The sequence below is a fragment of the Anopheles arabiensis genome, chromosome 3 (assembly GCF_016920715.1).
Source record: "Anopheles arabiensis isolate DONGOLA chromosome 3, AaraD3, whole genome shotgun sequence".
NCBI lineage: Eukaryota > Metazoa > Arthropoda > Insecta > Diptera > Culicidae > Anopheles > Anopheles arabiensis.
In genome coordinates, this window is record NC_053518.1 from 91,988,297 (window position 1) to 92,002,355 (window position 14,059).

At 45.7% G+C, this 14,059-nt stretch overlaps 1 protein-coding gene across 10 annotated transcripts in view; it reads left to right on the forward strand.

Moving 5' to 3' along the window:
* LOC120903809 (receptor-type guanylate cyclase Gyc76C-like) overlaps positions 1-14,059 on the forward strand; it is a 58,508-nt gene that overhangs the window by 36,990 nt on the left and 7,459 nt on the right. For 8 of the 10 annotated variants that reach the window (XM_040313425.1, XM_040313426.1, XM_040313424.1 and 5 more), the window contains 8 exons: positions 3,753-4,471; positions 6,257-6,325; positions 8,595-8,804; positions 9,591-9,745; positions 10,414-10,633; positions 11,129-11,306; positions 11,462-11,658; positions 13,560-13,853. In XM_040313425.1, coding sequence (XP_040169359.1) covers positions 3,806-4,471; positions 6,257-6,325; positions 8,595-8,804; positions 9,591-9,745; positions 10,414-10,633; positions 11,129-11,306; positions 11,462-11,658; positions 13,560-13,853 — 1,989 coding nt within the window. In that variant the 5' untranslated portion in view covers positions 3,753-3,805. Of the gene's footprint in view, positions 1-3,582; positions 3,683-3,752; positions 4,472-6,256; positions 6,326-8,594; positions 8,805-9,590; positions 9,746-10,413; positions 10,634-11,128; positions 11,307-11,461; positions 11,659-13,559; positions 13,854-14,059 lie in introns of those variants that run through there. The other 2 variants (XM_040313433.1, XM_040313434.1) reach the window with 2 other exon arrangements.

Consider the following 14,059-nt stretch of genomic DNA (forward strand, 5'->3'; position numbering starts at 1 on the left):
CCATTTCCAACGAATTGACCAAACAGCAAGCTCGTTCAGCGCAAACAACGCACCAAATTGGCTTCAATATTGCTCGCACCGTAACCAAGGCGACCAGATGCTCCAACACCAGACTTTTCGCCCCAAACAACAACAAAAAAAATACGAAGCTTAAACAAACAGAAAGCTCATCCCCGACCCCAATCACTGAAAAACTCAAACGGTCTCAAATGGGGTTCGGAAAATGTCACCCCGGAACAAATGCCGAAATTCGATAAAGCCGTTCGGGTTTAGGTTTTGCCCATTAGTCAGGTCGGCCCCTCGCACACGCCCGTTAATCACCGTTACGTGCGAACTCTGCGCACCAATGGCGCACGGGCGCGAACGCGAGGTCAAGGTTTCGCCCGCGGGACGCCCGTGCTCTCCGTGGTGGTGGTGAAATGTTGTTCCACAGCAGCAGGAAAGAAAGAGAGGAAAAGAGTGGCGTAGGTGCCTGTGTTGGCGTAGGAAGGTGTAACAAACGCGCGTTACAACGCTCTCTCCACTGTTCGGCGGTGGAAAGCAACGTTTCCTTGATGTTGTTTGTTATTTTAAATGTGGTCCGCCCATGGGACAGCGAAACCGATTTGGCCTGAACAATATTTGAGCAGCTAAAATAACATTATTCCGCGTGCGAGCAGCAGTTGAATAATTAAGCTTCCAATCCAATTGCAAACTTTTGTTTGCTGTTGGGCCACGTGGATGTGGGCATTTTTCGATCAGCACAATCTTCTAAGTGGAAATATTTCGCGATAAGCAAAAAAAGTCTTGTTAACTGTGTTTGGTTTTCCATCCGAGCATGGGGAAGAGTTTTGGAACAATATGTTCAGCCCTCCGAAGCCTGATACTCTACACGATGACGGTGCTTTTTTCGGAGTTTATATCAACTTCTGAAGCCTGAAGGCAGGTACGGAGCAATAGCTGCAAGGATACCGCCAAAGAGCTTGTATTATTTTTATGTTGTAGTACAAACACTCCACCTCCACAATCGACAAACATACTTCGGCCCACATACTTTCGTAAAACTGCCTCCACAATCCTCGCCACCGCGTGTTCGGCAAAACAGGCAGATAATCCGCCGCGTCTGTGTCGAACTGGTCGGTTCCTTTAACCGCAACAAATTTACATAATCGTATCTCGCATGTAATTGAACCCATCATTAATTATTACTAATCGTTCGTCAGTGCTCGTCTGCGTTGTCAGCACTCAAGGAGGAAATACACGCTCCAAAGGATCGCTTTTTGGGTACGGGAAATAAAACTTCCAAAGTGGATTAAACAACCAAGCAACCGACCAGAGAACGAGTGTTTATCTTTCCGTCCGTGTCATTACTTGCAAAGCGCTTAGCTGTAATCGGGGATCAAGTAACAAATCAACCGCTTGTTGTTGTTGTTGTTTGTTCCTCGTACCCTTTATTTACTAAACAAGCAATACCAAAAAAGTAATATTTACATCACCGCCAACGAATTCTTGGAATTTGAAAAAATGAGTTTCAAAATGGATTAAAGAAAATACGATAACAGATAAAAGTGGCAAGGTGTAGGCGATGAGGCTAGGCGTCCATCAAAACTTTTGATTGGAGTTTGAAGGAAGGATTATTCGTGAGAATGGTTCAAAAGATCAACCAGCATGATCTAAATTGGAATCGAATCTTTTGTGGTTTGCTAGAGTTTCTAGAGCTTTAATTGGAAACTTTGCAAAGGTGTGCGAAAATCGTATAAGAATAATGGTCGATTGGATGGCTTAACGAGTGTTTGACGACCACTTTTCGGTTGGTTTTAATAATTCTACTTAATACTGATCGTTAAGAAACCAGTGTACATTTCAATCTACTTTCCACTCCTTCAATTTCGGTTTCTCGCTTCTCGAACCAGCATTTTAATTGCATGTTTAAATTACCTGTCAAATGTGCAATGAAAGATCAAAAGCATCGATTAAAGCCAAGAACCGACTGCGTAAAATGGGGTTTATATGTTTCGAGGTAATTATTAATTATAATGATGTGAGTTCAGTGCATTTAAACACCGGTAAATCGACGGTTTAATATGAACAAACACTGTGAATAATAATGTTCCTAAATAGCACAGTTCCTTGTCAATTAGTCTTGTTAAAATCTCACTCCGTACACACATTTAAACACACAAAACACGGTCGAGTGTCAGTGAGTATGTACTTCATTTTCGGGGGATCAAAATCCCTTCACCGAACCGATTGTGGACATCATTACGTACCGGCAGGCAGCTGGAGTGTGCTGGCCACGTGAAAGCATAAAGCACTACTTTTACTATTTGCTCCGGTTACCCTCCTATCGCTGCTTCCCAATCCCCTCCAGCACACAAGCGCCACGGTACGACATTTGATCGAATAATCCGGCACACTCCCGGCACGTGACGACCAGTCACCGTGTGTGTGCAGCGAAATGTGGTATGGTAAACTGGTGGGTTCCCGTTCAGCTGAGCAACAAGTGCCAACCTGGTGGAGGTGGACGTGTGTGTGGACCGGTCACTGTGAATCTCGTTGTGATCAGACGCCAACCGTATTTGCACGTTCCATCCATTTGTGGCGCATCGTGCCGGGCCGCCGTGTAGGGAACAATAAAGAGTTGAGTGTGTTAACGAGAGGGAAGGGCAATTAGTTGTGCGAGAGAGTTATACAGTACAGTGCGAACCAAATCCTGTTGCATGATAAGTCTATCAGCACCATTTAAGGTAACATTACTTGCTCTAAATCATTTAAAACAATTCCTTGTCACACAATTTGTACTTTTCCAACAATTCTGGACAACTACGAAGTTCGTTTGCTGTGTAATTAAAGTAAAGGAAGGCATCGAATTTTTCTCAGAATATTGCACTGCCATGTGTATGCAAACTTTTCCACCCACCAGCTGCACCATCACGTGCTGAAATGTGAAGCTGATTAATTAAGTGTGCCCCCTCTTACGAGACCGAACAGTTGTGTCCTGTAGTGTGGTTTCGGGTTTACCGTGTTCCGCCACTCCACGCCACTCGTCAAAACCCATTAACTAGTGGTTCGGTAGTGATTACTAAGCAGCCTAACATAATTAGATGCATGAGTGAGCGATTGCTCCGTGCGCAGGTGATTACATTTGCGTATTATGGAGTGAGCATGTTGAAGCAAAGGATTCGAGTTCGAGCTGGTACACTGGTGGACATAAAAATAGGAACTTTTTTCTGTGACCGAAAAACATAGTTCTTGTCGGAAATATTTGGTAGCCCTGAAAAGGACTGTTTAAGTGGTTGTTAGGAGGTGGTGTTGCGGTGTTCCACAGAGCGGAAACATATTCTAACGGTCAATGTGTTGACCGTTATTCGCTATCACTTCCTTAAAAAAACACACAACAAATTTTTTTCCTATCTTTTTGTCCACCAGTGTACCTTGTTCTGCTAAATCCTCCCTGGGGGAAATCGTGGGATACAGCTCAACCTCATCAGTGGGTTTAGCATTAGTTGGCAAGTAGCGTAGCAGGCACAGATTATGCTCTACTTGATGTTGGCAGCAGGCGCTGAACTTTGTGACATGGGAATGTGCTGGAAAAGTTATGATGAAGCTATGCGCTCCCGGTGTGATGGATTGAAAGTGTTCCGTGTAGAGGAATTTTAAAGGGGATGATGTGGCACAAGCTGTACTTTAAGCTCACTGAAATGTAATTTATCCTCAATTTTACGCAAAATTACACATAAATTCTAACGATTCTGTGTCTTTCTATTCCACAGCCGGTGTTCGAAATCGGTTGGAGTCGCGCTGATCGGCCCCATTCGAGGGGGCCATGACGCGTTGGCCCGTCCTACTGCTTGCACTGCTCTCGGTGGCGTTCGGTCATGTGCCGGCCGCGGTCGCCCTAGTGCCCGGCCCGAATGGCATCGGTGGCGGCAGTCTCACGCCGAGCGGTTCCGGCGGTGGTACCGGGAGTTCGAGCGCGCCCGAAGCGTCTGCCTCGGCCGCCCTTCCCTTCTATCATGATCCGTATCAACCTCAGTCACTGCTGCTGCAGCATCAATCAACGAACCAGCAGCACCAGCAGCAACAGCAGCAGCAGCAGTCGCAGCCGCCGCAACAGCAGCAGACCCACTCATCCGGCTCGTACATTACGAAGATGCCGGAGAACTCGCCGCACCAGAAGTTCCGCAACAATCGGACGGTGCTGACCCTCGGCTATCTGACCGCGGTCAAGGGTGATCTGATCGAGAAGCAGGGCCTCACCATCTCGGGCGCGCTCACGATGGCGCTGGACGAGATCAACAACGATCCGGAGCTGCTGCCGAACGTGACGCTCGCGCTACGGTGGAACGATACGCGCGGCGAAACCGTCGTCGCGACACGTGTCATCACCGAGATGATCTGCGACGGGGTGGCGGCATTCTTCGGCCCGGAAGGTACCTGCCAGACCGAGGCGATCGTTTCGCAGAGCCGCGACATACCAATGATCTCGTATGTGAGTATTGCAATTGGATTCTATGTTATCGTGGAGTAATAGGAGCCTTTCTTAGAAACATAGAAGAATGTACACGAATTAGACACTCTAGCGGGCGTATTCACACACTAGAAACCATTGCCCCAGAATTGCAATCAAACCATTCACTTAGTGTTTCGTGCCATCTTGTTCGTTCCTTCCCAAGAGCAGCGCGTCTTCAATCAGCCGATGTTTTCTTATCAATAATCAAACCATTTGACCGTTGCCCGTTACGTTCCATCAGCCCTGCTCGTAGCGATTACAGCGCGCGATAATGGGAGATGGAAAGCGATGGATTCGACCTTTCGGCTTGTTAGTGGACGTTGACGCCCTGAACCACGTTGCGATGCCTCTTGTTACAACACTGTGTTTGTGTGTTAGATGTGTTGACCTGCTGTGTCGCCCCAAGCACCAAGAACAATGTGTGCAAAAGTGTCGCACGAAAATGAATAATGTAGCGCTAAAAATAAAACCCACTGGTTGGGTACTGCTGCCCCTGCTGGTGCTGCTGTCCAGTTGTTTGTATGCTTGTGATGCATTCCAAGTCTCCCTCGCCCGATGACATCCGATGCGTCAAAGGAGTTGATTGCTGCTGGGACAAGGAGAAGCAGGAAGGCAGGCAAATGATAAATGCAGAAAAGATGAGTTGGTTCATAAGGGCAGGGGCACGGGCTGGGTGCAAGATGCTCCATCCTGCATAATTATAAGCATTCTTGGGGTGTTCGATCGAGCTTCGGGGGTTTGTTTACTCGCCCGGGCGAACACTTGGCCTGGGCGAACGGAAGGCATGGAAGGCATTCGGTATTATGGTAATTGATGATTGCTAATTAACTCAACAATAGCAAACATCATCGTTCCGCGTTGGGCCAACAGGGCGACAGTATGACATCGATAGCGGCACGGTGATCTTTAGATAGCCATCGATCCGTATTTAATGAGGGAAAGGTTGCCGTTTAATTAGGAAGAGGGACAATATGACATTTTATACATTTTCTAGCAATTTGTTTGTTATTCTGGTGGATGGTGGATAAATAGTAAAAATAATAAAACATTCAGTGGCGACCACCGAAAGTCGGACACCTCATGACTTTGTGGCACCCTTGATGACCGCCTAAACTAGTTGATGGACCTTTAGTAACTGATTTCAAATGATTTAAGAACCATATTGGTCAAAATTGGCATGCTTCGTAGTCGTTTAGCTATGAAATGCAGACAATTTTTTTAACCTTATATCACATTTATGCATGGTGTTTCGAGATTTTGTACGATATCGATCTGATTTTTTGCAGAGACATAACTGAAGAGTGTCCTCAACGATGGGATGGGTTTTCCGATTAAAGGTCTAGGGAACTGTCCAGGGTGCCGCAAAGTCAGATTAAAGGTGAAAATATGAGGTATCCGACTTTAGATGGGCGCCGCTGTATATAAGCCGCCACAGGAAAAGACTTTACTAGTGCTAGTACTAAAATAAATCAGCTTAAAAAAGGAATAATTTCATAGTTTAATATATTTAAAAGCAGATAGTTATTATGTATGATAGGTTGAATGCAAAATGCAACACAAAATAGGATTAAATCTCGAGCAATTCATGGTTTACATTCATCGTATCGTACAACAAACTGCGCACTAAAAACTCCGCCAAAAAATGAGCCCCCCTCCCCCTCCTATTCCCTGCACCTCCCCCCTCCCCGGACTCCAAACTACACCTTAAACCTGAATCCGATTACGAGTTTAAAGCTTGTGGTGTTGATTTTGTTCTATTTGCAGAGATGTTCCGAGCTGCAGCGTAGCTCACCAATTCCTACCTTCGCCCGCACCGAGCCACCCGATACTCAGGTATGTTTGTGTGTGTTTGTGTTTGTGTTCTATTTCCCTCCCCCCCCTCCCCGGGGAGTGCTAGTGACAAATTGTCCGCTCTATCCCTCACTCCTTCTCTTTGTATACAAACATGTTACCGATTAGAGAAATATGTGAAAATAGGTTGCGCTGCTTTATTTGTTTCATTAAAAGGATGTTCTTTATTCAGTATCCTTCATTACCCATTTCTCCTTGCCAAAGAACAACATCAAAGCATCTGTTTTGGATGGCACAATTCAAAAGGTTGTCCTAAATAAATAGCTCTTATTAAACGGAGTGTGTTAAGGCAGGAAATTAGTTAACAGGATGGCAAGACAACATTCAAGCAAAAATAATAAAAAAGAAGCGATTTCCTTCTTCGTCTGCGATATCATCATTAAAATATGATTTTCGTTCACATTTCATTCTCCTGAAATAGCTCCGAAAATAAGGCAATTGCACACACACACACAGAAAATCCCCACAAAATCAAACGGAAGCGTGTGTGCTTAGCATATTGATCGATTTTGTCAATCGTCAAATCGAAAATAAAGCAAAAAAATGAAAAAAGCTATAAACCGGAACAAGCACAGCAAAAGAAAATATAATTACGTTCTACGCGTACGGCACATGGCGGTTCCAGTCCCGGATCTCTTCCGTGCTCTTCTTCCAAGTCTTCCAATTACCTTTACGGGCGGCGGTTGAGCCGAGCAGTTGACTCACAGTTTGCACCGCGCGATGGAGACCAAATTGGAGTAAAGGCGTTCAATTTCGCTGACAATTTAGCAAAGCAAAAAGATAACGCACAAAAAAACGCGCACCCTACACACCACCTGTTGCTTTGCGCATTCATACGCAAGCACGGTGCGTAAAAGTGGCGTACATGATTCCAGCGATACCCCACGGTCAGCGGAATGTTCTTCCGAAGCGTGTCCTCTAAAAATAATGTTGTGCATTCGCCTGCTGAGATGTGCAAAAGCAACAAACAAACCCAAAAAAAGCAAACACTACAGAAAATTTGCCTCTCTTGGGTGACGCTTATTACTTCCGGATTGAGTTCGTGTGTGTGTGTGTGCGTGTGTGTCTGCCGAAGCTGAGCTGAAGGTGTCGGGAAAGCTGACACATGACACTCGACACCCTCAGGGCTCAGGCGGGTAATTTATTTTTGCAGCACCGATCGGAAGTACTGATGGAGCAGTTTTTGCACCGGAGCAAAAGAACCGAGCTTGTTTTTATTCCCCTTTTTTGGTTTTAGTTTGTTCGGCTGCTTCGGCTTCTGAATGAATGGAAAATTGACTCCAAAGTGAATTATTACACCGCCTGGCCACGTCACGTTGTGCCGTACCGACGATCCGCGCGGCACGGCACACGCGCGCTTAAATGCTTGGGGAATCAAATTTCTTGCGCCGATTATGTGGCGCTCGTGCGGCATCAATGAAATACCAGAGACTCGAAGAGCATATGCCTGAAAAGAGGTGGAGTGGTTTCGACATGGAAGTTGTTTTATGGAAAGGGTTTATTTGTTAATGTAGAAATGCCTACAATATACGGACTTTAATCCTGGTCATGGCACCAACATACAAGCAGGATTACGAGGCTGCAGGACTTTGAAATATGATTTTCTAAACCATTTCTGACTCGTGTCCTCTGAAAATATGCTACATAATTTTATTTACTAATTTGAGAATGTCCGTTCCCTCTTTTGAATCAGTGAAACATTTTAAATTGACTCGTACATTGGCCATGTATTTGAAACTGTCACTCTATTTGCCTCCTTACTTCGTTGCTGTGCCACTTAAGCTCAGCTGCAGGTGACATTTGAAAGATGAAAGATTCCAATACACGCTGTGCTCGATCTGTGCTATTCTAACATCCCCTTCCCGAAGCAAAAAATGAATAAAAAGCTACACATTTCTTCATCTTGTACATGAACTCTTGAGGTTGCCAATGTTGGAATGTTACTCTCCCTCCAGAGGATGCTCCCTGCCCGAGTCAGTAGTTCGTTTGATGTGATACAGCGCTGGTGACATTTCAATTTCAAAGACCCCTTGCTCGATGCGCAGCTCTGTCTTCTCACAAATATAAATTAAATATCATTTACAGCATAAAACGCAACGCATCTACGGTGAAGGGGGAAATATGCGCGCAGAAAACTACCTTTCAGCCAGCTAGCAACCGCTCAAATTGCCCGAATTTGTTACAGTTTTGATAACGCTTTTCGTCTTATCCCCTTTCTCTCTCTCTGTCTCTCTCCCCTTGTCTATGTCAGGTTACCAAATCCATCATCTCGCTGCTGACGTACTACGGCTGGCGGAAGTTTTCGATCATCCACGAGCAGCTGTGGAAGAACGTGGCCACCTCGCTGGAAACGCAGGCCAAAAACAACAACCTGTCCGTCAACCACGTCGAGATGGTGTTCGACAACTACAAGTGCTGCCAGGACGATATGGACTGCTGCCGTAGTGGATATTGGTACACGGTATTATATTATTACAATAAATAATTAAATGTTGTCTAAGCGCAGCGGCGCTGTGGCGTTGTTGTTAGTGCTTTGGCCGTCGTTTTGTGCCCATCATCCCCATTCCCCATTTTCATCATTGCACATACCCATGGACGAATGCTTTAGACTATGTTGTACGCTGATTTTGGAACATGTAGCTCCCTCGTGTCAGGACGTCTGGCCTGGACGTGGGGCGCCGTTTAGTTTGAGTACGGTTGAGTACGGCTTTGGAGGGTTTTGCGCGTTCGTTCAACGGAATTGTTGCCAACTATTGTTGATAGAGACTTCGAAAGTTGAACAATATTTTCCAATCGAAATTTCAGGAGTTAAATTTAACTAATTCTTGGTAGATAATAGATAGACAAAGCCCAACCACCCTCCCGTATCCTGCCCGGGACATGTGTAAGCGTGCAACAAATGAAAGCGCGCTTCTCATCCATGTTACACTCATCCGCTCTTAATAGGACCGTGTTTAAAGTATCACTTTCCATTATTTAAGCTGCTTTCTTTTGAAATCCATCCCATCCACTAATAATGCACTAATGCTCAAACCATGTCACTCCTTCTCTCGTTCATCCCGTTGCTCACCATTAACGATGTGTATGGTTTTGCGCGTTTTAATGTACTCGTATGTGTGTGTGTGGCCGTTGCGGCACCGTGTTTCCTGATCAGCTCTCGTGTTTCAACGTACGCTTTTCCGTTTCTTCTTCTTCTTCTTCTTCATTCTCTGCTTGGCCACCTGGGGCGCCATACCCACAACCACAGGTCATACAGAAAACGATGAACAGGACGCGCATCTACGTGTTTCTCGGGAACAGCAACCAGCTCGTTGACATGATGGCCACCATGGACGGGATGCAGCTGTTTGCGAAGGGCGAATACCTGGTCATATCCGCCGACATGATGACTTATTCGCCGAAGTAAGTAAGCGAGCTGCCTGTGTGCCCCTCTCTAACGCCAAGTGGGATGGTTTTGGGGGATGGAAAAGATACAGATACAGATACAGGAAGCAACATTCTCCCAGCAACATTGGTAGCAACGGTAGCAAAATTGAATATGGTAGTTTTAGAGAAAGTTTTCCCCGGAAAATAAAGTTTGATTTTCTATTTTTCCTATCCCAACCTGCTAGAAGATGGTAGCGGTACATTCAAGGACAGTTCTTCTTCGTTTCTTTGGAGTGCTTTCCTAGTTTAGCGTGGTAAAATTTAGAACTTTTCTTTCAATGACGTCTCCGGTTTCTGCTTCCAACTCGAGCAAAAGGACTTGAAATGAGCAGAGTTCGTTTCATTGGCCGGTTAATATGTTCAGCTCTGTGCAGACTCGAGCAGGGTTGAGAATATTTTGACTTGAAGCTGTAATCGTGTATGTTATAAGCTATTTAGTACACATTTCCACAGAACTGTGAGTTGATAATGGTAGTCAAGTTAGAAGGCCAGTGGCACAAGAGAAGATTTCTGATTCAGTTTCTTATTACACAACTTGAGGAGTTATATCTGAAACCCACGTTTTAGCCACTTTTAGCTCCAAAACTGTAATAAAACATTACTTCTAAATCACTTTTTTTGTTTGCTCCCACACCCACCCACAGACTGTCGAACAAGTATCTGTGGCGCGTCGAGAAGCCACCGAACGTGAAGAACTGCATGGACCTGCCGGGGGACTTTGAGCGGCGCAGCAAGAGCTTGCTGGTGGTCGTCGCCTCCGAACCGCTGCCCACGTTCGAAGCGTTCACGCACAAGGTGCGCGAGTACACGCAGAAGGAGCCGTTCTTCTTCAAGCAGCCGTCGCTCTTTCATCAGTTCGTAAAGGTAAGGGAGCCCCTTTTGTTGCTTTGAGCGCCCGTATTCATGTTCTGCCCGTGCTCGTCGTCAAACTTTCAAAAAGGTTCTAATTTTGCGTTCGTCACTTTGTTGTAAGCTTTTTCATTAAATATTCTTTCATTTTTGATGTTTCATTTCAAATGTGCCTTTGTACAGCACACACGTTTTGTTCTTAATGTCTTCAGTAGGTAAAAAGGTCGCCCTGAACCTTCAATACCAAGATAAAAAAGGTAACATTGCATAGCTTCGGGCGCTTCTTGCTTTTTAAACAGCAAGAATTTCTTTTTGACTACCATCAAAGCAATCCTTGGCAACCGTTTCAGTGGAGGACTATTGTTTCCATCTCACTCCCTCTTTCCAATCCAATGTAATGGAGTTTTCTCTTTCATTTCGTTTCGTACACTTGGATTGAGTCGGCTGTTTTTTTTAACCATCGCTTTGTTTTGTTCCTTTGCATTCCTCGGTCTCGCATATTCCCATCAGTACGTGTCGATCTATGCCGCCTATCTGTACGATTCGGTGAAGCTGTACGCCTGGGCCCTGGACAAGCTGCTGAAGGAGGAGCAGCAGCACCGGCCGCTGACGAGCGACGTGATCCGGGACGTGGCCAGCAACGGTACCAAGATCATACAAACCATCATCAACAACCGAACGTACCACAGTGAGTATAGTAGCGTGTAGCTGCCACTGCAACACACACACACACACACAAAAAGCCATCCCCCGAAACATATTGCGCGAATGGTGCGAACATATTCACATTTCCATTTTCCCCGGGCGGGGGCATTTTTTTCGTCCATTTCTCTCACCATGCAGGCGTTGCCGGTGCGACGATTAAAATCGACGACTACGGCGACTCGGAGGGTAACTTTTCGGTGCTCGCCCTCAAGCGGGAGTTCTACGAGGAGGCGAACTTTTCCTGCGAGTTCCAGATGCGGCCGGTCGCGCACTTCCAGATGCGGCAACCGCAGCACCTCAACGACACGAACCAGCACCGAAACGATGAAATTCCAGTGAGTGAGTCGTGATTGTTTCCGTATTTGTTTTAACAATCGGGTGGGTTAGGAAGAGGGTGTGTGTGAGCAACAAGGGGAGGGGTTTTTGTGGGATTCGTGTCGAAAGCACGGTCCAAGCTAACCGAACACAGCGTACCGAAAAATAATCCGAATTATTTGAAGTGAAGGATTCATTAAAATACGAATTGGTTTTGTAGATTTTGTGGTGCGCTAGCTCGATAGAGTGAGGGAGATAGGTAGAGAGAGAGAGAGAGAGGGAGAGAATAAGCAACGAGAGGGATATACCAGTCAGAGATGTGTTATTTGATTTACAATTATATATGCAGGATCTATTGCTGACATTCGAGCACGATGATGAACGGGGAGCTTGTTAAAGCGTTGTTCTGCTCGAAGGATTTAAGGGAAGGATGGAGATTGTAAATTGTTTTAAATCCTTTAGACTATTTACACAATGTTGTGTGTTCCGCTACACCGCTACAAATTGCTGTATCAATTTATTAGCTTAGTTGGTCAAGCGTTTAGAACATCTATTCCAGGTGTTAAGTAATTGACATGTTCTTCGATAGAGTTCTACAGATACAAGTTATTACGGATTGTGAGGTTGAAAGTTAAAAAGTTGTTGGTGTATTTTGAATTATTACTCCATTACATACACTCCCAATACTGTAAATTATTTGATTATCAAAAAAAAGGCAATATAATGTATCAAAGTTATCACTAACTTATTTGTACACCCAACAAACCGCAGTTCAAACGAACATTTTCCTCAATGAACCGGACTGGCAGTGAAATTACGAGAATGAATTTAGTGCTGTAGTGTCCTTGGGTTGGTGCCTAGGTGTGGGTGACTAATTAAAAGTGGCATATTGTAACGAACGCAACACTGTTGGCGATGTGTACAACACGCAACCACATTGCTCTAAGCAAAGCGCAACGAAGATCTCTCAAGTGAATGGATCTGTAGTTTTGTTACTCCTCTGCCCATCCAATCGGGAGTTCGAAGTTTGTTACACTGTCTGCAGTGTGGCATTGATTCACCATCGTTGCCGTGACCGCGCGGTAAACACTGCGAACACAGAGCCACAAACAGAAGGACGCTCAATACACTCAATCAGCATCGTGACTATGTACTCAATTTCAGCTCGGGCAGCAAGTTGACTAACTTCCGCGAACGAACACAAAGTGACACCGCGAAACAAAGTTGAGTAAGGAACGAGGAAACAACCAATCGCATGGATGTCCCACCGAAATGTAAATCAGCGAATGAGCTGCTGGACAACCGCCATAACCCACGCTCGCACACCCATCCGGCGTACAATTGGATTGGGATTTTGTGCGACGACTCCTGAAGGATTATCAATTATTTTTAACCACTCCGCGCTCTGGCGGCATCAGGCCCCGCTGCGTTGATCCGGTTGGAACTGGTTGGCCGGTAACGAGCTTTGCATTGTATGTCTCCACGGTTGCCACGGTCCACTTGCATCCCCGCTGGCCCCCCCAAGGGGTAGTAGTTAAGCTTCCGATTGTTCCATTCTATCACGTGCAATCAAGCGCAGGACATTGTGTTATGGAAAAGGGGAGCAGCAGGAGATGATGAAAAAGGCGCTTTCTCAGAGATTCAGATTGATTTGATTTGGTAGTTCCAGGGAAAGAGCACAATGCGAAGCAGGATATTCACTGTGAGGAGTTGTCTTCTTTTTTTTCGTTGCGGGAAGGGAGGATTTTGTCTTTCAATTGTGTTCCTCTTGTTTCGCCAGATAAAACGAACAGATCGTTCTTTTTTCTTTGGTCACACACTCTCACACGCTTGAACAGGGATCAATCTATATGTCGGCTCTCTTTCACAATAACTAACCACAAACACACACACACATACACACACCCGTCCATCATTGCAGGAGTTTAAGCTGTCCAAGGTGGGCAACGCGATCGACTGGCCCGGGTCGGACCGGCCGATGGACGAGCCGTCGTGCGGTTTCATGAACGAGCACTGCATGAAAGACGACACCCACATCATGTCGATGGTGGTGGCGGGCGTCCTGGCCCTCATCCTGTTCTGTGCCGGCGTCATCACGATGAGCATCTATCGCAAGTGGAAAATCGAGCTCGAAATCGAGGGCCTGCTGTGGAAGATCGATCCGGGCGACATCAAGGGCTACTTCAACACGGAAATCGTATCCTCGCCGAGCAAGGTAGGGTTTTTTCTCATTGTGCCGGTGGGTGGGATGAGCATTGTGAGAGGGATGTAAACAGTAAATGGGAGTTTTTTTTGCGCAACGACCCTCTCAGTGCGGTAACGCATCACACAGTCTCGTTAACCTGTGTAGAGCCTAGGATCAAACTTGAACGAATTTATGGAAACGTCTATGTTTGGTACATTTAACTTCATTCTTATGTT